Consider the following 22,864-nt stretch of genomic DNA (forward strand, 5'->3'; position numbering starts at 1 on the left):
CAATGCTAATAAGATGAATTGTTTTTCATCTCCGGTGAAGCAGGTGGGGACTCCCTGACATGTCCCTGGATAACAGTAACATGTCCAGACTCTGTAGATTATCTGATAACTATGCCCTATGTTGCCATGGGAACACTGTACACTACAGAAGCTCACTAAACCTGGGAGTAAGCAGGCTTGTACCAGATAAAAAGAGCCCATTCCAAGCTGGAACTGCTACTCTATGTAACTTGTGAATTCTCCTCCAGGACAATGAGAGATAAATGCTTAGAAGAGACCTTAGGACTGAAGCCCAAGCCCAGCTCCTCCAGATTCCTGGAGAAATTAAACCAGCATAATCCTGAAGAGGCTGGTCCCCCAATCTGTTCTTTGAGAAATGTGGGGAATGTGAAAGGGTGGGTTGAATTGGCTGTACCATGTCACCCAGGTTCCCCTACCAGAGGTCCTTTCCATAGCTCTTTAGAGTGTTGGCAACTGACAGCCCCCAGCTGTTGCTTTCTGAGAACTGCCCTCAAAGAACTGCAAGGTCACTCTGAGCCAGAAGCCTGGATTCTGGCTGACGTAGGATCTATTTATTTCTATGTCACCAGCTCTCTGGCATAGGTCATAAAAACCTGGACTCTTGGCTTCAAGAGGGCACAAATCTTAAGGGCCTTCACAGGACCAGGATCTCTACACTCGCATGGAATCATCTGAGGGCTTTGTGATTCGTTACCTCACAGCTTCTCCTTTGCCCAATACTAATTCCTTAATTTTTTTTCCACACCACCACAGAATTGTTATTACCTTGACATGTGTGCGTGTTCTGGAGGCTGGCTTCCCAGTCACACAAGTGTCATCTTTCCCCTTTTCCTTAAAAAGTGGTTTGTTTGTTTATGTGAATGTGTGTATATATACATGCATGCATGTGTGCGACGAGGTTAGAAGGAAGTGTCTGATTCCTTAGTCCTGGAGTTACCAGCAATTATAAACTGCCTGATATGGGCGCTGAGAATTGAACTCGGGTTCTCTGTGAGAGCAGCAAGCACTCTTAACTATCTATTTCTCCAGCTCCCAATTTTCATCTTTCAAAGGTTGGACCATCTCTCCATCTTCTCTTGTTGAATTCCTGCACACAAACCAGTATCCTAGAGAACTCACCGTGAGATAGGTTCTATTTGCTTAACAAAGAGACCTCTGTTAAAACAAACCAAAACAAGACAGACTTGTAGCATGAATAGCAAAAACCCAGAGACAGATATTGGAGTTTGACCTAAAGATCAGAAAAGCAAAGCAGCCAAGCCACTAGAGAGTTCTTACTTCTAAGAAACCCTCAGACTGAAAGAGAGTGAGTTCCTGTCTCATTCCAGTATATATTCCTCTCTAGTGCTGGGATTAAAGGTGTGAGCCACCACCACTTGGATCTGTTTCTGCATTGATCTTGTGTAACCCAGGGTGGGCTTGAACTCACGGAGATCCATTTGCCTCTGTCTCCCAAATCCTGGGATTAAAGGTGTGCAACACCACTGGCTTAGTTTTTCCTTCTGGTTTTTAAGCAAGCTTTACTTATACAACATAAATAAAATATAACTATACAGGTTAAAACAGGAACCCACTAAAATCTATCAGGGAGAAAGAAAAAAATTAAGAAGTTTCATTTCCTTAAATAAATCTTACGTTGCTAATTTGCCATTGTAACCATGAGAGTACTACAGAAATCAAATACTTTTAAAGACAATCTCTAAAACAAGGCATTAAAAAGTAAATCTAATTTTGTGTCTGAAGATAACAATAGAGGTGATCCATATAATGGAAAAAGATGGCAGTTAAATTCCAACCTGGTGTGAAAGTGGGCAGGCCCTAAGAACAAGAATCGCCTAAATAACATTAGATTTTTGCAGGTCGTGGCATTGCTATCCTGAGGTCATCTGTAGCACACCCTAAGTTACATGGATAAGTATGAGCTCAGTGGTGGAGTACTGACCTAGCATGCACAAGGCTTTAGATTCCAGTCCCAATACTGGGGATGAAAGGATCTTTATTTTTTTAAAAAAAAAATCAATTTTTTGGGTATAACTGAAACCCAAGGGTTTTTCTTGCCACTGACTTAAGATCAGCAAGTTTAAGTAAAAACCTTCTGGCTCAAATGAAAACCGAAGTAGGACAGTCAACGTTTAACATATTATTAACATTTCTGGACTCCTTGTGCTTACCACAGGCTGTGTTCTTACACTGGCTGTATAGAAAGAGGAGGCATAATAAAGCCACCCCATGTACACCTCAGCCCAGGCCACTGTGCCTGGTCTGTATTGTGAATGGGGAGACATGGAAAAAAAATTTCCATCGCTGTGACCGTAACTAAGACCAAGATGACCAATAGAAAGGTTTCCGATTCCAGAGGCCTAAGAGTCCACCATGATGGAGCAGTGTGGCAGCAGACCAGCAGAAGCTCAGAGCTCACAGCTTGAGCAGCAAGCACCAGCAGAGAGAGAGAGAGAGAGAGCGAGAGCGAGCGAGAGAGAGAGAGAGAGAGAGAGAGAGAGAGAGAGAGAGAGAGAGAGACCTCCTCCAACAATGCCACTCCTAAGCTGCCCCAAACAGCACCACAAACTGGCAACCAAGTATCCAAATGTCCAAGACTATAGGGAACACTTCTCTTTCAAAACACCACAGATATATTTTATTGATGGGGGAAATTCTCATTTCTATAGCCAGAACAGTGACTAAAAGCACTCCTTCCTGCATTATGTAGTTTTGATCTTTATATGCAATTTCCTGCTTTAAGAACCAGAACTCTTTGAATTAATAGTTAAGTAGAGGCCTGGTTCAGGAAGCATAAAAGAATCAGCTTTTCGGATTAGACAGGAAGTTACCAACGACTACCAGGACCGCCTCAACAATACATGGGCCAGAGATCATGAATGTTAACAGTAATAGCTGGAACAAATATGCCCCACCCATGCCTTTAAATCCATATTCTTGATACCTTGGGCAAATAATGGCTTATTAGATAACCTTTTTGACAAAGGATGCAGGGAAACTTGTTATTTTGAAAATGGATAAAAGAAAGGTTCTAGACCATGATGGGGAAACCCACAGAGACAACTGACCCGAGCTAGTCAGAGCTCACTGACTCGGGATTGACAGCTGGACAACCTGCATAAGACTGAAGACCCTCTGATTGTAGATGACAGTTGTGTGGCTTGGGCAGTCTGTGGGGCAACTGGCCGTGGAACTAGTATTTACCTCTAGTGCAGGAACTGGCTTTTTGGAGCCCATTCCCTTTGGAGGAATACCAACCTGGATACAGGGTGGAGGGCCTTGGTCTTGCCTCAAGTGATGGAACAGACTTTGTTGACTCCCCATGGGAGGCCTCACCCTCTCTGAGGATTGGATGGGGAGTGGGGGGGAAAGAAGTGGGGGAAACAGGGGAGAAGGAATTGGGATTGGTATATAAAATAGATTTGTTTTTAAAAATGTTAAAAAAAATAAAATGGATAAAAGAAATAACCAAGAATGTGTCTTGCCTTTCTGAATCCAACACAGGAAATCACTTGATGAGGGAACTGGGTTTTTTTTTAAATATTTATTTATAATGTATACAATATTCTGTGTGTATGCCTGCAGGTCAGAAGAGGGCACCGGACCCCTTTACAGATGGTTGTGAGCCACCATGTGGTTGCTGGGAATTGAACTCAGGACCTTTGGAAGAGCAGGCAATGAATGCTCTTAACCTCTGAGCCATCTCTCCAGCCCGAGGGAACTGATTTTATAAAATGTAAGCAAAGCAATATTATGGGGTAACTTTTTTTAAAAAAAATTATTAAATAACACTAGATGTCTCTGTTCTGTGAGGTTGGTAATGTCCCTTTAGTACCTAATTTTATTAACTTTTTCTCTTCTCCTGACTTGGGCATTCATGAATTTGTTATCTTTATAAAGACCAATCTTTATTTTCCACTTTCTATTCCCTATTCCATAATTCTCTGCTCTACTCCCCATTCTTTTTTTTTAATATTTATTTATTATGTATACAATATTCTGTCTGTATGTCTGCAGGCCAGAAGAGGGCACCAGACCTCAATCCAGATGGTTGTGAGCCACCATGTGGTTGCCGGGAATTGAACTCAGGACCTTTGGAAGAGCAGGCAATGCTCTTAACCGCTGAGCCATCTCTCCAGCCCCCTCTACTCCCCATTCTTTCCCACTGTCCGCTTTGGCTTGTCCTGTTACTAGATCCCTTTCTTTAATGTCTGCACTGTAACGTCCTTCTGGGCATTACCCTCACTGCTTGCTTCAATGTTGTTTTCATTCATCTCAGGGAACGTTGCTTTCTCTTTTCTTCGATCCATGGGCTATTTTAGTGTTAAGTTCCACTTATTCTTAAATTTTCCAACTTAATTTCATGTCACTAACTAGAGCTTAAATTTTGTATTAATTCAAACCATCCCTGTACAGTTGAAAGGGCAAGCACTCTATTAGTCTTATGCATTTATTAGATCTAGTTGGGTTAAAGCACTGCTCAATTTCCCACTACCTTTTATATTCTGCCCAGTTTTGTTTTGACATGGAACCTTGCTATGCTGTTCAGTAACTGGTGGTGCGCCAGCCTAGCACTTGAGTTGTCAACTAAGTTGTCTCCATTGTGTTGGCTTTAGGTCATGAGTCTGAACTCTGTGGTCTGGTGTGCTCATCATGACAAGCAAACCCTTATTTTCTAACAATAATTTAAGCCTGTGTTGTCTGATTGGCATGGCCACTTGCAACTTGTTATGCGTACGTGACATATTTAATCTTATTGCCAACCTACTTGCACCTTTGAACCTAAAGCATCTCCTGTAGACAGTATATAATTATGTGCGTGCTGAGAATCTGAACTCAGGTCCTCGGGCTCGGACAGCAAGGGCTTTACATGCCAAGTCATCTCCCCAGCCAAGTTTTGCTTTTTTAGGTTATGAATTCCTTTTTAACCTGAAGATTTTTAAAGACAGAACAAAGTGTAAATTGGGCAGCAAGTAAACCGTGTGCGCAATGGAGGTTAAACCCAGGTCCTCTCCAAGACCCCTAATTGCTGAGCCACCTCTACAGTCCTTCAATCAAAGGACCTGTGGCACAAGAACTCTACAGGACACTGCTGGGCTAACTGCAAACCTTGCACTTTCATAAGATACTTCGTCTTTTCATAATTTTGTCATAAAGATTTCCCTAACAAATTGTTTTCCATCTAACACACCATCTCCCTCCAGTGCAATATGAGCTCTTTCATAAAGCTGGCCAGAAAAAAAAAAAGCCCGTATCTTCAGATTTTTTTTTTTTTTTTTTTCCGAGACAGGGTTTCTCTGTAGCTTTGGTGCCTGTCCTGGAACTAGCTCTTGTAGACCAGGCTGGCCTCGAACTCATAGAGATCCGCCTGCCTCTGCCTAGGATTAAGGTGTGGGATTAAAGGTATGGGCCACCACTGCCCTGCATCATCTTCTTGACCAATAAAGTATTGAGATACACATTTTGGGTAAGAACCATACTGTTCATATTACTGCCTGTAATTTTACCATGTTATACAACAAAGCCTTTTCTTTTACTCTGCTATTGTAATCCATGCAGGCTTTTGTGACACACCTAGTTTTCACTATTCCTGCTGTAATTATTAGCTCTGCATACCCAAGTTCTATATTAGAACTGATTCTAACTTGCCCACACTTATAAAAGACTTAATACAAATATACATAGGTGCTACTACACTTTATTCTTTCCTTTACTAGATATTTCCAGTGCCTCTTGTACAAAATACTCAGACCAACTTTACAGTGCATTGGCTAATTGCGATACATGCCTAGAATTCAATTTAAGACTGACTAATGGGATGTTTGTGTGTAATACAGACCAAACATGGCAGTTCCCAACTTCGCACAATGCAAGGAGTCCCATAAAGATGAGCCAACAGACCAGAGATGGCCGAGCAGTTCAGGAGCACTTGCTTTCTTATCAGTAAACACTATACACACACACCTTAAATTTTTCTTTAAGTTTTTCGAGACAGGGTTTCTCTAACAGCCCTTGCTGTCCTAGAACTCGCTCTGTAGACCAAACTGGCCTCACAGAGATGCACCAGCCTCTACCTCCCAAATGCTGGGATTAAAGATATGCATCACCACTGCCCAGCATAATTTTTTTTAATTAAAAAGCTTTTTAAAAAGCCAAGTTTCATAAGTAATCAAACATACTTCATGGTGCCTATTAGAGTCAGATTTCAGGTGCAGAATAAAGTTTCAGAACTTAAAAGACGTGGATGACCAAGGCCAAGAGCTAATCCCTTGCAGAAGAAAGTACATTAAAAATTCTTGGATTGCTTCAGTCTTCAAAGGGCTGCTCTACTTTGTTGGTTTGATTTTCTGTGTGCGTGTATGTGTAGTGCATCTTGCAATGAACCATACTGAAGCTAGCTGTTAGTCACTAGTCTCATTGCTTTCATCTCTCCTCCAGAGCTGCTTACAGCAATGTTTCCAGAATATTTGACTCTGGCAACACTACTCCCCACTCAAACCTTCATGTGGCTCCTTACACCACTCATAGGATGTTCAAACTTCCAAAGATGCCACCACGTCCTAGATACTTTGCTAGTGTACTCCATGAGTTTGGGCCACATCATATGCCAACTCCACCCATTGTGGCCATAGATAGTCCATAAAGGTTTTTAATATAACTTCTGTTGTTCTCTGGGAAATAAGATCTCAGTCCTTTAAGATAGAGCCACAAGTTCACCTCTTGACCCATACAGGCAGTTGCTCCTTGGTGTATGTGTGGCATTTACTGCATTATAAGGACCAACAAAGTAGAGACTGTACCTGTAAATCTATTTCCAAACTAGGTATAACACCTGCAGTTCAAAATGAGCATTCATTGATGCAACGAAAAATGGCTTAACCACCATCATTCATCAAGATGTATCAGTAACACAGAGTCCTCCCTACTCTTCTTACTGAGTCTGAGCCCAAAGGCTTAGACTTACTCTGCCCACAGGCTGGAGAACAGTGGTAGTAAGAGCTGTTGAAGTCTGCATCAGGTCACAGTTGACAGAAAATGCAGTTTGTCCAGACAGGTCCAAAATAAATTTAATAGCTATGGGATAGATTACAAAATGATTTAAGTGTGCAGCTCAAAACAAAACGAGAACACTGACATCTCGTTCACGTGATTAGAAGTGCTGAAGAGCCTGGAGACGGCGTTCTGACATCATCATTACCTAGCAGTCTCCCCCCTTCCTAGGTACAGACAGACCCACAAGTTATACTCATTCGGAGTTCTTAGAACCTGATTTGGAACAAATGTTCAAACAAACAAAAAACCCACCACCCTCTAGTAAGAACTCTTTTGCAACACATATTCTCTAATATGTGTTAGGTTAAACTTGGAGTGTTAGAGAACACTTTAACCCTGTCGCTCCAGAGGAAGTCAGAGGTAGATCACAGGATATCTAAAGAAAGCCTCTGTAGTATTTTTAACAGCTTATCTTAAAATCAATTTAAATTGGAATCTGGGATATACATTAACACTGCTACCTAAAAGTTGAAAACGTTATATTTTCAGCTCCTATTTTAGATAACTGTTTTCTACATCACTAGATAGAATTTATAAAGTATACTTAACTTTGACACTTATTTGCTTTTAACAGTAAGTGCATTTAGCAAATATTAGACATCAGATTTATGTGGCGTGTGCTTACTCTAAGAACCTAAGATTGTTTTCTCTGCAGTCTTCCGATTTTAAACATTCTTTCCAGCATGTACATAAAGCTTATAAAACATGTCCTTCCTCTTTTTGAAGAAAGAAGACGGGAACCCATCATCCTCCTGCCTCAGCCTCCTAAGAATGGAAATAGAACTGTGTAAATTCTTAAAAGGAAATCAAATGTTTTGGTTTTAGACTATAAGCCCACATATGAAAATGTGGGAAATCAAAACTTTTTAAAGGTTATACACACCTTCTATATGAAATTTAGAGATTTAACAATAAGACCTTTAATAATTATCATAACCCCAACACAATGTCTGCTACTGTATTTAAAAGCATTTATTTAAAATATATGCCCACGCCCTTCCATAACACGAGCCCGTTTTTATATCATGAGGTATATGGTAACAAGAACCCTAAATGCCAAAGGACCATTCACAACCTAGATAGGAAACTGAACTTTGGAAAGATGAGCACTACACAGCCAATGAGGAAAGGTGTCCACACTGTTTTGCTGCACCATGCCCTGTCCCTACTCATTCCTCCCCTGCCCCAGAGGACTCTGAACTGTAATGTGTGGTCTCCTGGTTAACACCTGCTTTGAAGCCTCAGTGCTACAGCTGTACAAATTACACTTTTAAAATATTTGAAACAGATATTGAATTTATTGGTTGGCTATGAGTAGGAAAATACATCGGTAAGGAAAAGAGACCCTGTATATAAATATAATACTAGCTAGTTACAATTTGACCAAGAAGATTCCACTGAAAAGAACAGTAAAAGCCCTTGTTACCACCAGTCTATATGGTGTAAATTCAGCTTTTCATCACCCTTATCGAAGAGCTGCCTAGGCGGATGTGACATTCTTGAGCTTAGTGCAGACAGTGTGCTGGATTTTGTGACACGAATGGTAAACAAGAGTTAGTCCAGTGCATTACACAATATCAGGTACTGTGAATAAAGACTACTCTATTTCAGACTCTACATCAACATACCAGTTTTTAAGATTTATGTAACCAAAAGGAACAAAGTGAACATCTTAAAATACTGCTTACAGTCAGAGGACACCTGCTTATGTCCTCTGAATTCTCTGCAACACCTGTACTGGATACTGTGACTGACCATCTCCTGTAATTGTCTTGCCTGGGTTGATTTTGTCCTATGACATAACCACCAAACTTAAAAGTCATGATGGAAATGAGTTCTGTAGTTTAAACAGTAAAAAACTGAAACTAAACCATGAATGTTATTATTGGAAAATGGGATCTTAGAGGGTTCAACTATAATTTGAAGATTTAGAAGTGCATTCTACCCAATTTAATTATATCTTTAGGTTTCAAAGTGCTAATACAAAACAAGCTTCTCTAGTTGTCACCAAATCAAAGTACAAAAAACCCAAATTTCTTAGAGATGTTCTTCTGCCTGTGTTCTGGGATTATTAAAGTTGCAATCAACAATTTACTTCTACAGTTTCAATTTATACTATGCCATAAATTAATTTCAATGAACATTATTTAAATTCTCAAAGCATAAATAATTACCACCAATACTGTAAACTGTGCTTCAAAGATTTACAAGAATTTGAGTGCCTCCAATCTTCTCATCTTTAGAATAGGAAACATATTCCAAACATTTTGTAAAACACTAAGATGTATTTATCAGCAAGAACACTGAAATTACATTATAGCAAAACATTACATATATTTATTACAGAATTTTTAAAAAATAATCTACATTATGAAAACAGACTAGTTTTATGCATTTTAAGGAATATAGGTTCTTGGAAATTATTCTGGACACAAAGCATTTAAAACATAAAACCTTGCTTAACAAAAGTTATCAGTATATTTTGGTGTGAACATTTATTCTCTATAGATTCAGAATATTTTTCTTTTGAAAGTTATATTTGTAAATCTACACTCTCGGTCAACTTATCACTATCTAAACAAGGTGGAGATGTCCAAACTGACCCACAGAATGCAGTATGCCCCCAAGAGGCAAAACAAGCACTTCAAGACATAATAGGCAATTATATCTTACTATGCTGCCCCCCAAATGCAAATATATTGTAGACAGTAATGAATACAGATGAAACTTTTTGTATAAAGCTCAAACCTTTAGCATCTAACAAGTGCATTCTAGTTCCAGCATCCATGGAAAGAATACATCTTTCACTAACAAATGCAAAAATGAGTAAGTGCTCCTCTCGGCTCCTCCCACCACACACTCTCTGGACCTGTGATTCTCTAAGCAGGTCACAGGGAAAATGGCTTCCTCAGTGTCATCAGTCCAGCCATCTCTAGTTCATCCTCACTGGAAACTGTCATGATGTGCACTACCAACACAGTGTTTATGAAAATAAAGTCAACACATCCTATGTTCACACTGAGAGAGAGAGAGAGAGAGAGAGAGAGAGAGAGAGAGAGAGAGAGAGAGAGAGAGAGAGAGAGAGCGAGCGAGCACTGGTTCTATACCAGTGTTGATTACAAACGAGATGTGTTTGGTGCCAGCACAACTTGAACAAAGAGAAAACCCACAACAAACAAACAAACTCACCATCATAATTAAGATTAAACAAAACAAAAACCTTAAAGGAAAGGTCCAAGGCAGATTCAAGATCAAGACCTTTTACAGAATTTCTTAAAAAGAAAAAATTCATTTATTTAAACAGTATGTAATTTTATTTCCTCTTAAAAACAGCATACGCAATTAAATGTTTTCTCATAAAATTTTGAGTCATCCAAAATGGCTCAGTCTCTGTATAAAACTGTTACTACTCAACAGTTCATTTTAGTGCCACACGGCGTCCTTCTGCTCCACTGCCTGCAGTTGAAACAAAAGCAGCCAGACAAGTTCCCTCTGAATTCATTTGATTTTGAGAGAACCAATGACTGAGAACAGAACATATACAAGTTAACTTTGTAAAGTTAAAGGTGACTTTAATTTCTAATCTACTAATGGCACTATGGGCAAAATATAGGGTACAGTATAACTTTCATCTTGGTTGACATATTATAATTCCTTAGTCACTTTAAAAATGATCCGAACAATTGTCTTAGGGAACCTGTTTTGAAAATGCATCTAATTTATACTGCTTCATAAACAGAAAATTACTCTTCTTTTAAAAAAGGAATGATTTTTAAAAACATAAGAAAATAAGGAATACACATGATAGTGGTACTCTGGGTGCAATGGCACCAAGAAGCAGTGCTTAGGTCTGTGAGCAAAGACCCAGGACCCAAGAACATGTTCCAGAATGTGCTATCCAACGCTTCACAACGAGGAAAAGCCACAGCTCATACAAAAGCATTTTCATAAAAGTCTCACAAATGTTAGTTTTTAAAAAATATAAAAGATGCACAGATTTTCTCTGCATGCACAGGCAGTGCTTGGTGAGAACAAATTTAGGCAGGCACAGTGGAGACAGAACAGAACATGTCTCAGGAAGAACTTAGAAGCTGCACCTAAACAGCTGTAAATTTTTAACTTAAAAAGTTAAAGATTTAAAAATACCAAAATGTACATATGTCAACTATCTTATTCAGTCCATAAATGCCTACAGATCAGCTTATCTGTCCTGGTAGAAAGTTTCCATAGAAATTCAGGAATTCATACATAAGTTGCCTCTGGTCCAAGAAAATATCCCAAGGTCTAAGCAAACTTACATTTAAAGAGTAATGTTCTCAATTTAAAAATAAAGTAGTACAAAAGGGCTAACAAAACCCCAACAGTGCAAATCACTGCAGAGAAAGTCTGTTGCAACTTTGTTACCAGCTGGCTTTCAGAACATAGGACACAGGTTAAAAAAAAAACAAAACAAAAACAAAACAAAAAAACCTTAGCTTACAATTGTTTTCAATCTTTTTAAGTACAAAATTTCATAAATCATGTCTTCTGTGGATCATATACAATCATAAAGACTAAATTCAAACTATCATTTTACAAACAAGTCTGAAAAAAGAGGGGTACAGTCTGGAAGAGTGGTCTCGGGTGTGACTACTGGCCTCAGACAACAGTGCTGTGATTTCTGTGCAAATAGCACACTGCTCACAAATCTTCCTATTTCAAGGCATGACAATATACACTGGAGAGAAGAAACAGGAAAATTACTGGTAACAAATTAAAAGATAGGTGTAAACACACCAGTCCCTGTCTAGCAGTATATAAAGCATACTGGGCTCAGAATTTGTCTGTTGCTAGCACCTGGCTTTCATACTATATCCTTTATCAAATAATCAGACTGAAAATTCAAATGATCATTGAGAAAAATCCCTATTGGCCATACCTCACTCCTCTATATTCAGATTTTCATGAGTTTACAAGTAAATCTGAGGTCCTCTGAGAGTACTTGACTACCTCCTGCCAGGAAGGTGAATGCCATTAACCTGGGGCAGGAAAGGCAGTAAGAGCTCTAATTGTGCAAAAAGTGAGAAGTGGTCGGAGGGAATAAGTGGATGTGGGCAGCCGCTGATATTATTTTCAACTAGCCAATGGTGGTCCAGAGGTCCCAGGATGGCCAAAGTATTCAGTTGAGGTTTAGAATAGAAGATATAGTCAATTATACCCTGAAAAACAACAATAAAAATGGTTAAGGCTTAAGCATGAAAACACAAAAATCTCAAGTTTTTTCAAAGACATATCCTTAGAAGTCATATTTGGTAAACAAAAACAACTTGCTAGCTTGAAGAAACAGCAGTATGTGCAAGTCCCAGCACCACACAAAAACCAGGAAACAGCCAGGCACTTGTGGCACATGCACTCAGGAGGCAGAGGCAGGTGGATCTCTGTGAGTTTGAGGCCAACCTGGTCTATAAGAGCTAGTTCCAGGACAGCTCCAAAGTTGCGAGAAACCCTGCCTCGAAAAACCAAAAATAAATAAATAATCAACAGAAAACAAACCTGTCAAAGTCAAATTCAGCAGAATCAACCCAGCTGCAGCAGGCTTTCTCAGACTGTCAGCCCCCAAATCACAACACAGTTATGGGTGCTTGGCCTTAACTTATGCTCATTTTAGCCGGGCAGTGGTGGCACACGTCTTTAATCCCAGCACTCGGGAGGCAGAGGCAGGTGGATCTCTGGGAGTTCGAGGCCAGCCTGGTCTACAAGAGCTAGTTCCGGGACAGGCACCAAAGCTACAGAGAGACCCTGTCTCAAAAAACCAAAAAAAAAAAAAAAAAAAAAAAAACCAAAAAAAAAAAACACAAAAAAAAAAAACTTATGCTCATTTCTAGCTAGCTCTTATAACTTAACCTAACCTGTTTCTCTTTATATTTTGCCTTGGAACTTTTTACTTCTTTCATTCTGTATGTTCTATTTTCCTGCTTCCTCCATGTCTGGCTGGCCCCTGGCCATCTCCTACTTTTTCTCCCTCTCACTCCTTCTCTCCCAAGCCTAGATTCCCCCTCCTATTTATTCTCTATGCCAGCCCTGCCTATCCCTCCTCTGTCTAGCTATTTGTTGTTCTGCTTTTTATTAGACCAATCAGGTGCCTTAGACAGGCAAGGTGAAACAGCAGCACATCTTTACATAATTAAATCAGTGCAGTATAAACAAATGCAATACATCTTTACATAGTTAAACAAATGCAACATAAGCAAATGCAACATATCTTTACAGAGTTAAAACAAATATTCTGCAACATAAACAAATATAATATTTTTACATAGTTAAATATTCTACCCCACAACAACCAGTCCTGTCAATAAGCTCTTTCCTAACAACCTACACATATATATTCATGTTCTTCCTGTCACCTGGCTAACTCCTTATCAACCATCAAACCCTCCTAAGTCCTACAGTCACTGCTCTCTTCCCTTGCTAACACCCACACTAAGGTGTTAAGAACATACTCACCTATATGGCTGACACTGACTATATATAACCTTAATAAACGTCCTCACAAAGGTGTTAAAAGGTTTGGTACCCCAAGGAGTACTACTGGGAGATGCCAAGAACCTTTAGGAGGTAGAACCTTCTGGGAAGTCCTTAGGTCACCAGAAGCACATTCCTAAAGAAGATTTTGGAAGCCCAGGCTCTCCTTTTCCTTTATTAGTTTTCCCTTGCTGGCAAGTGAGGTGAACAATTTGCTCTGTCAAATGCTCCCACTATGATATTCTGTCCTAGTACAGAGGCCCACAGCTATAGCACAACTTGATCATATACAAGAACCTTCAAAAACGAGAGCCAAAAACAAACAAACAAACAAGATAATCAAGATAATCACTACAAGCATTGTGTTACACTAGTGAAGCTATCTGATATGAGGTATGCTTTTTTAAGCTAAGTGTGGTGATGTATAGCTGTAATGCCATCACTTAGGAGGCTAAGAAGACTAAGAATCTGAGAAGCGTGGGTTATGTGGCATGACCGTCTCAAACAAAAAATAAGATGTCTTTCCCATTTGATCAAAGCTGCACAAGTGCAGGGCTATGTCTGTTTTGCACATCTTCAGAAGTGCAGGGTACATCTAGCACACAGGAATCGATCTGCTGATTTGGGAGTCTCTCCTCCATTAACTTCACCCCCCTTTCTCATGTGTTCTTGCCTAAGACACTAAAGCATATGCAAGTGTCTATCTTTGCATCAGCAACAGAAATGGGTGAAAACAATTTCTTCTCTCAATCTGCCTAAGAATCTAAACCATTATCAGTACAAAAATGACAGTCACTGAGAAAAGGTGGCTGCAAGCTGTTAACTGTGTAAGACAGCACATAACATACTTTGAAAACCAGGGCTAGGAACAAGCTTAGAAGAACACTTGCCTAGTAAACACAAGACCTTGGATTCAATTCCCAGCACAACACACACACACAAAAAAAAACCCTACAACTACAGGGCTGGCAAGATGGCTCAGTGGGTAAAGGCATTTGTCACCAAGCATGACAACCTATGTCCAATCCCCAGGGGCCCATCCACATGATAGAAGGAGAGAACTGACTCCTCCAAGCTGCCCTTAAGACTAACACAAGCACTGTGGCAACATAAACACCCACATATACACAAAATAAGTACTGTTTAACAGTGGCTAAGATGAACCTCATTTTGGCATAAAAAGAAGTTTCAGTTAAGGTGTAACAGAGATAGCAAACTAGACACTACAGTATCCAGCTTTTAGTAGCCAGTATTTAAGAAATAAACACCAGGATAAAGAGTAACCAAGGACTGCTTTGCTGTCATATTTCACCCAACTTCTCACTATGGAAACCATTTGACTAACACCAATCACGTGGTTGTCTATGGAAGAGCAACGACATCTTCTGTTAGTAAGTTAAGGCTGCTCAGTTCCAGTCAGAACATACACTGGTGTTTATGACTTTAGAAGTTATAAGACTTGCTGATAAAAATAAGGTTTTGAAAGCTTATCAATAACAAGACATACCTTGAAATCAAATGTGTAATTCGTGTAAGGCATCAGGCCATTCTCATAGGCACTCTTTAACTTGAAACCATGAGTGATCCTTCCATTGGTCATACCATTCTTCCCGTTACAGCTGAAGTTTGTGAGACTTTCATTGTACCTCAGTTCCTTAAAGTCTTTATGATTGGTCTCTACCCCACCAGTGCTCAAATACTCTACAACACCTAAACAAACGAAAATGCACTTGTATTTGTCAAGCATACTACAGCAAACAAAATATAATTTTAAAAGAGCATTTAAGAGTTCAAAAAGCCACACAAATTCCTATTCTCTAAAATGTTTTTCTTAATTAGTCGTAATTTGTTCAAGTTCGTTTTTATGTAATTACAGTACCCAAAAATTTAAATTTTGGATTGTTTAAAACTATCTGATAAATAGATGTGTCCTCTCAAATTCTTCAATGGTTTTATATAAAGGTTGCCTGGAATATGACTGCTGAACTCTAGGTTATTTCCACTTTTAAAAAAAGAGTTAAAGACAACATCACCATCAAAATAGTGTGCAGGATTCTTCATATCCTAAATTATCTACAGGGTTATGCAACTCTTTTGGGTTTTATGTGTTATCATACTACCAAACTATGGTACAGAATGCCACCAAGTGAGAAAGCAACTTAACTATTTTCATAAATTCTCAATCATAAAGTAGGCTCTACAAACAATTACTTAGCAAGATGGGACATTTCCCCACAATGCTATCAGAAATCTTCCCCCATCTCCAATACTTTGCAGCTAGAGGGTAGAATAGCATATGGAGAAGTTGTCAGAGAATCCTCGGCTGTTCAGCAGCAGTGATCCCCAGACAGCTCGATGACATGGGGCTAAAGAATTAGCAATCTCAGGGACTTTTTGCTGCCCTTGAAAACAAATTTTAAGTTTCTTCTTCGTGGCTCTATCTATTGAGATAGCAATAATATAGTATCAAATTCGACTATCAACATGATGGTGTACAGTCATACAGAAAGGCAAGTCCAAAAGCATTGTGTGTTAAGAATACAATCAAAGAGCTGGAATACAGATGGGATGTCTAGTTTGCTATTGGCAGGGCTCTGGTTTATTCTCTGTACTATCTATAGAAAAGCATTTAAGATCAATCAGGCTTTCCAAATCTACTTTTGTCTACTTCATGACAAAAATCAAGAGCACTGCTTTTGATAAAAGGTCCTAATCTCTACCTCAGATGTACTCTGTACTTTTTATGAAAGTCATAAGAAACAAAATTTGGGATTCTGTAACATACTTTAGGTCAAATTTAACTGTGATATTATTTTACCATAGGCTGGAATCCCAAAGAAGTTATCTTAACAGCTTTCTAGCATCTGGATTATAAATGTCTTTAGGTAAATTTAAAACAAAACACAGGAAAAAAATGCCTATCATTAGCCCCCTAGGTTTCTATGCTCTTCCCCCTTCGCATCTTATTTTTAAAAAATTGTAAAACCCATTCACTGATGCCACTACAAAATGAATTTTCCTTTAGACTAAATTCTGAATTATCAAAAGAACACATTACAGGGCTGGTGTAGATTCTTGTCCTGATTACCTGAGCTCTATCTTCTGAACTCATGTAAGGAGAGAATCAATTCCCTTTAGTGTTCTTTGACCCGCATGCAAACCTTGACATGTTCAGTATACATGCACTTATACTAAGTGTTTTATAAAACACAGAGAAACTTCAGTTAAAAAGTACCGATTTCATATAAAATATTACTTTTCTCACCAGAGTCTGGCAAAGAATTCAGATCTGCACATAAGACAAGCGGAATAGTTCCACATTCTCCCAACACACTGGATTTGAGGCTCCGAGAGGCTTTATCAATAATATTCTTCACTTCTGAGAGGAACATCATAGTTTGTACCAACTTCACATCTGAGTATTCAGGGTCCCAATGCATATGAGCATTAGCCACAAGAATAAGTTGTTTTTCTGTTCCCAGATGTGGTTTTCCAGCTATAGTAGATTTAAAAGCAAACAAACAGAAAAATCTGCATTGGTCTATAGTTTCTTGCAGCATCTGAAAGCAAGTGAAATTTCTCAAAAGAATCTAAAATGTATCTACTGATTTCCTACCCGATCAATGAATCCCAAGAATTCTATCTCTAAATCTATTTGATATATCCAGCAGTAAAGACTACTTAGACAGAGACAGTCCATGAGGTATTTCTAGATATCCTAAAACAAATCTCTCAGATTTGAACCTAAATTCTCTTAGATATATACTTTTTAGCAGTTACTAATTCTTTGGCTTTGGGGTTTTGTTCTGTCTAGATTTATGCAAGTACTAGCACTGGCACACAATCCCGTCGCTAGCTTTATCTTTTATTTTTATCTTTACAATAATATCCCACATTCCACAACAAGTGATGGAAGTTCCAGTTCTCAGTATCCAAGTCACTATATACATACTCATAATTTTTTTAAAAAAATATTTATTTATTTATTATATACAATATTCTTTCTGTGTGTATGCCTACAGGCCAGAAGAAGGCACCAGACCCCATTACAGATGGTTGTGAGCCACCATGTGGTTGCTGGGAATTGAACTCAGGACCTTTGGAAGAGCAGGCAATGCTCTTAACCTCTGAGCCATCTCTCCAGCCCCCATACTCATAATTTTTAAAAAGTAGTCGCTTTCCTCAAATTCAAGACCTTAACATAATTAGTATAAATCAGTCACAGGAAGACTGACATTAAAAAGTTAGCTTTACCAAAAACCCTTGCTGACAAGAAACCATGAAGCATATGGAATTCTGATCCCTGAACAGTTATTTCAATTACTATTTACCTCCATAATTTCACAAATATCCTTTTACCTTTATGCCTTTTCAAGGCAATAATTTTTCTGGGCAATGACTTTTCATCTTTACCTTTGAACTAAAGAAAAAGATGCATGGTATTTTAGAAAAGAAAAATACTCACTGACTTTCTTTACGTGTTAGATCAGACCATTAAATATATAGTGAGATTTTGGTTTGAAGATATCTTATCAAAACTACTAAACTGGTAGGGATGGGGCTGTCAATTTGACAGGAAGTGAAACAATCACTCACATGACATCTCAATTAATTCCTTTCGAAGTTCTAGCAGTACAGCAACTCCAATATTATCTTTCGTCATGACTCTGTTCAGCATAGCTTCAGACCCTTCTGAGTTCGCCATTGCTAGCTGGTTAAATTCAACAGTGTGTTTCTGAACCAAAGTAAATCTGAAACGAAGCACAAATATGCGATTGGGAATGCGAGACATTAGTTCCAAGGGAAATGTCTTTCTTCCAAACTTCATTACCAAATAAAGACACTTCAGTCATACTGTGGGAAATCCTCCATAGTACCAAGCTCCCTAAATTCATTTAAGGTTGTTTCTAGTCTAACTTGGCTTGTTTCTTTTGTGGTACTGAGCATCAAGCCCAGGGTCTTGTACATGTTAGGCAAATTCTCTACCATTAATTGTATACCCACTGACCCTAAACACTGATGTATATCACCAGGCCTTAAAGTTGTTTTTAATCTGTTCCTGATAAAAACAAAACCTGGAAATACCTTTACAACATAATATAGTATGGTCAGTCACCCTTACCATTAGTGCTGGAATATTTCATTTCATAATTTTTAAACAATTATCTTCCAAAGCATAGGTTTCCGAGAGGGAATTTTACTTATATATATTTCAATTAGCAGTTGGAATTAAAGCCCTAGTAAACAACCCTAAAAAATAACAGCACTTTCAATATCCCCTCCAAAACAAGTTATTTCAAACAAAAAGACCATTTAAACTTTAAATATTAGTGTTTTCTTGAATAATATAGCACTTCATTCTCTTATTTGCTAAGTAACTGAGATATCCTTGGCCCCACCCTGCAAATATTGAAGACACTACCTTTAAAAAAACAAAAAGTTAGATAGACTTACTTTTCTGTCTTGAAGAATATTGCACAGCCATCAACATGCTTTCTTTCTTGTTCCGACATCGTCCTAGCTCTAGACTTAGGACTGAAGAATCCATTATAGCCACGTTCTTTCAGTTCTACCAGAAAAAAACTGTAATACTGTTCTGTTTCGACCTCCTGAAAAATCATAACCAGCAAAGTTACTTCAAGGACAAAAATATGTCCTATACATTAACCCATGTGTACAGTCTGAAATATTTTTTCAAAAGATCACAATATACTAAAGAAAAGAACATTTTCAAAATATAATTGGTCTAAAACCAATCAGAAGACTTTATTGCACCAGATGCCAATGCCAGTTCGTTGTAGTTTACTTTAGAAGTAAAGTGATTTGTCTTAGAACTGATGGAACAAGAACCATATAAGAAGGAATTACAGTTGTCACATATTTTAATTCTAGACCCATTGAAGAAAAACAAATTGACTCAAACTGTGTAAGTTATTATGAGAGTTGGGTTAAAAACCCCACATTACTATGCAGACAATCCAATCTTTTTCCACTTCACCCTAACATTTCTAGTAACAGTGCTGGTAAAACAAGAATATATCCAGAAAAGCCACAATTTTAGTAACTTAGCCATCCAATTCAAATGCAGTATACAGGGACACTGGAGGAAAGAGGAAAGTTACTGTCAATTTTTAAAACCTAGTTAAACCTGTTTTGCTTTATCTGACAGCACAGTGTTGCAAAGCAAGAGTTACTGTTCTCAGAATTCTCCTAAACCAGAAAAGCCTAGAATTTTAAGAGCCGCTGAAGCTAAGATTTCAAATATATTAGCATAATATATTCTAGTATAACTGTTTCTTGTTTTGTCCTGGTTTGAAGGATCACACAACTTAAGAGTCTTTTGCATGACTTACCTGAAGACTGATAATATCAGCATTGCAGCTCAAGATTTCTTGAATAATGGCCTTTTTCCTGTAGTCCCAGTTTAACGCCCATGATGGACAGTAGCCGTATAACTGCCGGGTCGCATATTTATCACAAAGAACATTATAGCACATGACAGAAAACAAGGCTGTAGGAAAGATAACTGATTCACACACGGCAGAAAAAGACCAATAACCAAAATTACTTCAGCAATAGTCCTCACTATATTTAGTCTGATTTCAACCACTCAACCTATAGTTACCAAAAAGCTATTATTCTATGCCAGCTGAGGAGAAAGAAAGAAAAATAAGTAATGGAAGTACAAATAAACAAACCAATTAGGATACAATGTGCTTGTATCTACAGAAGCTAAGACAGGTTCTTGAGTCTTAATTCGATATACCAAGACTCCTTATTTCCTCTATGCCACTAACTGTTACGGTAGGATTTGGAAACTTGACAAGCAGTTTCCATAATAGGCAACTACAGACTAACTGTGCGTTTGGCTCCAGAACACTAAAATAGTAAGTACTCAACAAAGCAAATCACAGAAGTTATTTTTGGGTTCCTGGGGCACAAAAAAGTTTTTCATTATAATCTATAGAACAGCACTGTCTTAAACACACAGACTAAGATATATATTTTTGCCAAAAAAAAAAAATTATTGTCTGAGCTACAGAAAAAAAGGCAATGGTAGATTTTATTGACATGGGGTTGCAACAAAAACCCACAACACATTTTAATTATCTATGAAGCAAAATAATGCAAAGCAACATTAAACAAGATAGCCTGTGTTTATCCATACAGAAGCAAATCCTGTTAAAGAATACCTTAAGAATTAAACTATTTTTATAAAACTTACATTGAAATATATACCAGAGACCATTAATTCAATGTTTTTCCTCTCAAGTAAGAAAATTATCTTAGACTTTAATAATATCAAGTACCTTTAGAACATATCAACACATGGAATCCTCCCAGGTGGAAAATTTTCAGCAAACCTGATGTAATAGAGGTCAAGTGCTCAATAGTGTCAGTACTGACATTCTGTGTGGCTAGGAGGACTGACTAGATCAGATGATGCAGGGTATTTAGCTGTGTCCCTGACTTCAATCTCTAGGTTCCAGCAATATTTCTCCCACTTTTAACAATCAGAATTGTCAAAATTGATACATGTTCCCCAGAGATAAAAGTGCTCCTAGCTAACCTGGCGGTGGTGGCACACGCCTTTAATCCAATCCCAGCACTTGGGAGGCAGAGACAGATGGATCTTTGTGAGTTTGAGACTAGTCTGGTCTACAGAGTGAGTTTCAGGACAGGTTCCAAAGCTACACAGAAAAATCCTGTCTCAACACCCCACCCCATAAAAAACTGTTCTTGGCTGACAAGCAATGTATTACAGAATTAAATCTTTACCATTATTTCCCAAACTAAATGAACCTATAACCACACTGCCTTCAATGCTGTTAAAAATCTAAAGTATTCCAACAATACTTGCAGATTTATCAAGACCTGGTGACATTAATAGTTAAAAAGAAAATAGAGCTACCAACCCGTTGGTCTTGTTCTGTCTGGTTCTTGTAACATGATCCACGATCTTGGAGGTGGTTGTTCTGTTGAAACTGGGTGTATATATATATATAAAAATAAGAATAATAATAATTAAGTGATATTCTTACATGTCTTCCTAATAAAAAGTCTAAACAAATGATCACTTACTTCTTTTTGCAGTACCTGACAAATTATCGAGCAAGTAGTTCAGTAGCCTTCTTGTTCCATCTGGCTCCAGACAGAGGTTCAATATATCTTGGGTAAGTGGATTTCCTGGGGCAATTTTAAGTAGGTAAATTAAGATAATACAATGTTTCAAACTTAGAAAAATTTAGCAAAATAATCACCTAATGCCACAAAAAATTATAATATTACAACACTGTTACATTATAGTTGCTAAAAACTTAATAAATAAAAATATCACTTTTGAAATTTTCATATAAAAATTTCACTGTTTTTTAAGTTTCTTTTTTTTAAAGATTTGTTTTATGCATATGGGTGTTTTGCCTGCATCTACGTCTGTGCATCACTGGCATGGCTATGACTTTTGAGGCCAGAAAAGAGGAACTGGATCACCTGAAACTGGAGTTACAAATGGCTGTGAACCACCATGTGGGTGCTGGAAATTGAACCAGGGTCCTCTGGAAGACTCTCAACCACTGAGTCATCTCTCCAGCCTCAAAATTTGCAGTTTTACAGGAATACTCAAAAAGATGATTAATGGGTTAATGTTAATATGCAAGTATTCTGTGTCAGCTCTAAACTGGAAGGGCATAAGACAGCAGCTTTCTCTGGCAAGAAATGGATTTGAACCACTTGCAAAACTAATGGCTGCTAAAAATTACATATGTAAGTGTATATTTTTATTTTACATTTACTTCTTAAAAAGTTCTTATGATATATCTCAGGGACTTGTAAGAATATAACCTGATTCTGTACCTATCTTTTAGAAATATGAATTTAACTCTTTATCCAAAGGCCTTCCTTTAGGAGACAGCCGTCTGTCCACACCTGCCCAGACTGGTAAAGAACCAATTACATCATAAAACAGGCCCATTTATCTTCACACTGTAAAAATGTGACTTTGACTTCTGGCTTACGGAACTTTACAATGGTTCCTGCATTATTTGTGCCCTCTTTCCCATTTCCAACACTAATTAAGTACCCATAAATCAACTTCTTTTTAAAAAAGAAACCCCCAAAAGCCCAATTTTTAATACCAGGACTAAATCAAAAATTTCTATTTACTGAGGAAAGTTTTTCTTACTTTATGGAAAGCTACACTCTGATTTGAACATGAGAAAAAGCTATCTATGACATGATGAGAAAGCATGGTGTAAGTCATGTATCATCAAGACAAGAAAGCAGAGAG

General features: G+C 38.1%; 1 protein-coding gene and 1 non-coding gene across 3 annotated transcripts in view; one reads left to right on the forward strand and one right to left on the reverse strand.

The window, feature by feature from the left end:
* Positions 1–2,175: 2,175 nt before the first annotated feature.
* LOC130878881 (small nucleolar RNA SNORA51) lies at positions 2,176–2,308 on the forward strand. The gene has a single exon (XR_009057497.1). It is a non-coding gene; the product is annotated as a small nucleolar RNA SNORA51 (small nucleolar RNA).
* Positions 2,309–8,268: 5,960 nt separating this feature from the next.
* The window catches only part of Cnot6 (CCR4-NOT transcription complex subunit 6), a 50,347-nt gene continuing 35,751 nt past the window's right edge, over positions 8,269–22,864 (reverse strand). The window contains exons 5-12 of one of the 2 annotated variants that reach the window (XM_057774527.1): positions 21,676–21,765; positions 21,495–21,563; positions 19,932–20,089; positions 19,033–19,187; positions 18,175–18,329; positions 16,844–17,074; positions 15,086–15,288; positions 8,269–12,272 (exon numbers count right to left, since the gene is read on the reverse strand). In XM_057774527.1, coding sequence (XP_057630510.1) covers positions 12,060–12,272; positions 15,086–15,288; positions 16,844–17,074; positions 18,175–18,329; positions 19,033–19,187; positions 19,932–20,089; positions 21,495–21,563; positions 21,676–21,765 — 1,274 coding nt within the window. In that variant the 3' untranslated portion in view covers positions 8,269–12,059. Of the gene's footprint in view, positions 12,273–15,085; positions 15,289–16,843; positions 17,075–18,174; positions 18,330–19,032; positions 19,188–19,931; positions 20,090–21,494; positions 21,564–21,660; positions 21,766–22,864 lie in introns of both variants that reach the window. The other variant, XM_057774526.1, reaches the window with a different exon arrangement.

Source organism: Chionomys nivalis, chromosome 7 (genome assembly GCF_950005125.1).
Source record: "Chionomys nivalis chromosome 7, mChiNiv1.1, whole genome shotgun sequence".
In the NCBI taxonomy this organism is placed as follows: domain Eukaryota; kingdom Metazoa; phylum Chordata; class Mammalia; order Rodentia; family Cricetidae; genus Chionomys; species Chionomys nivalis.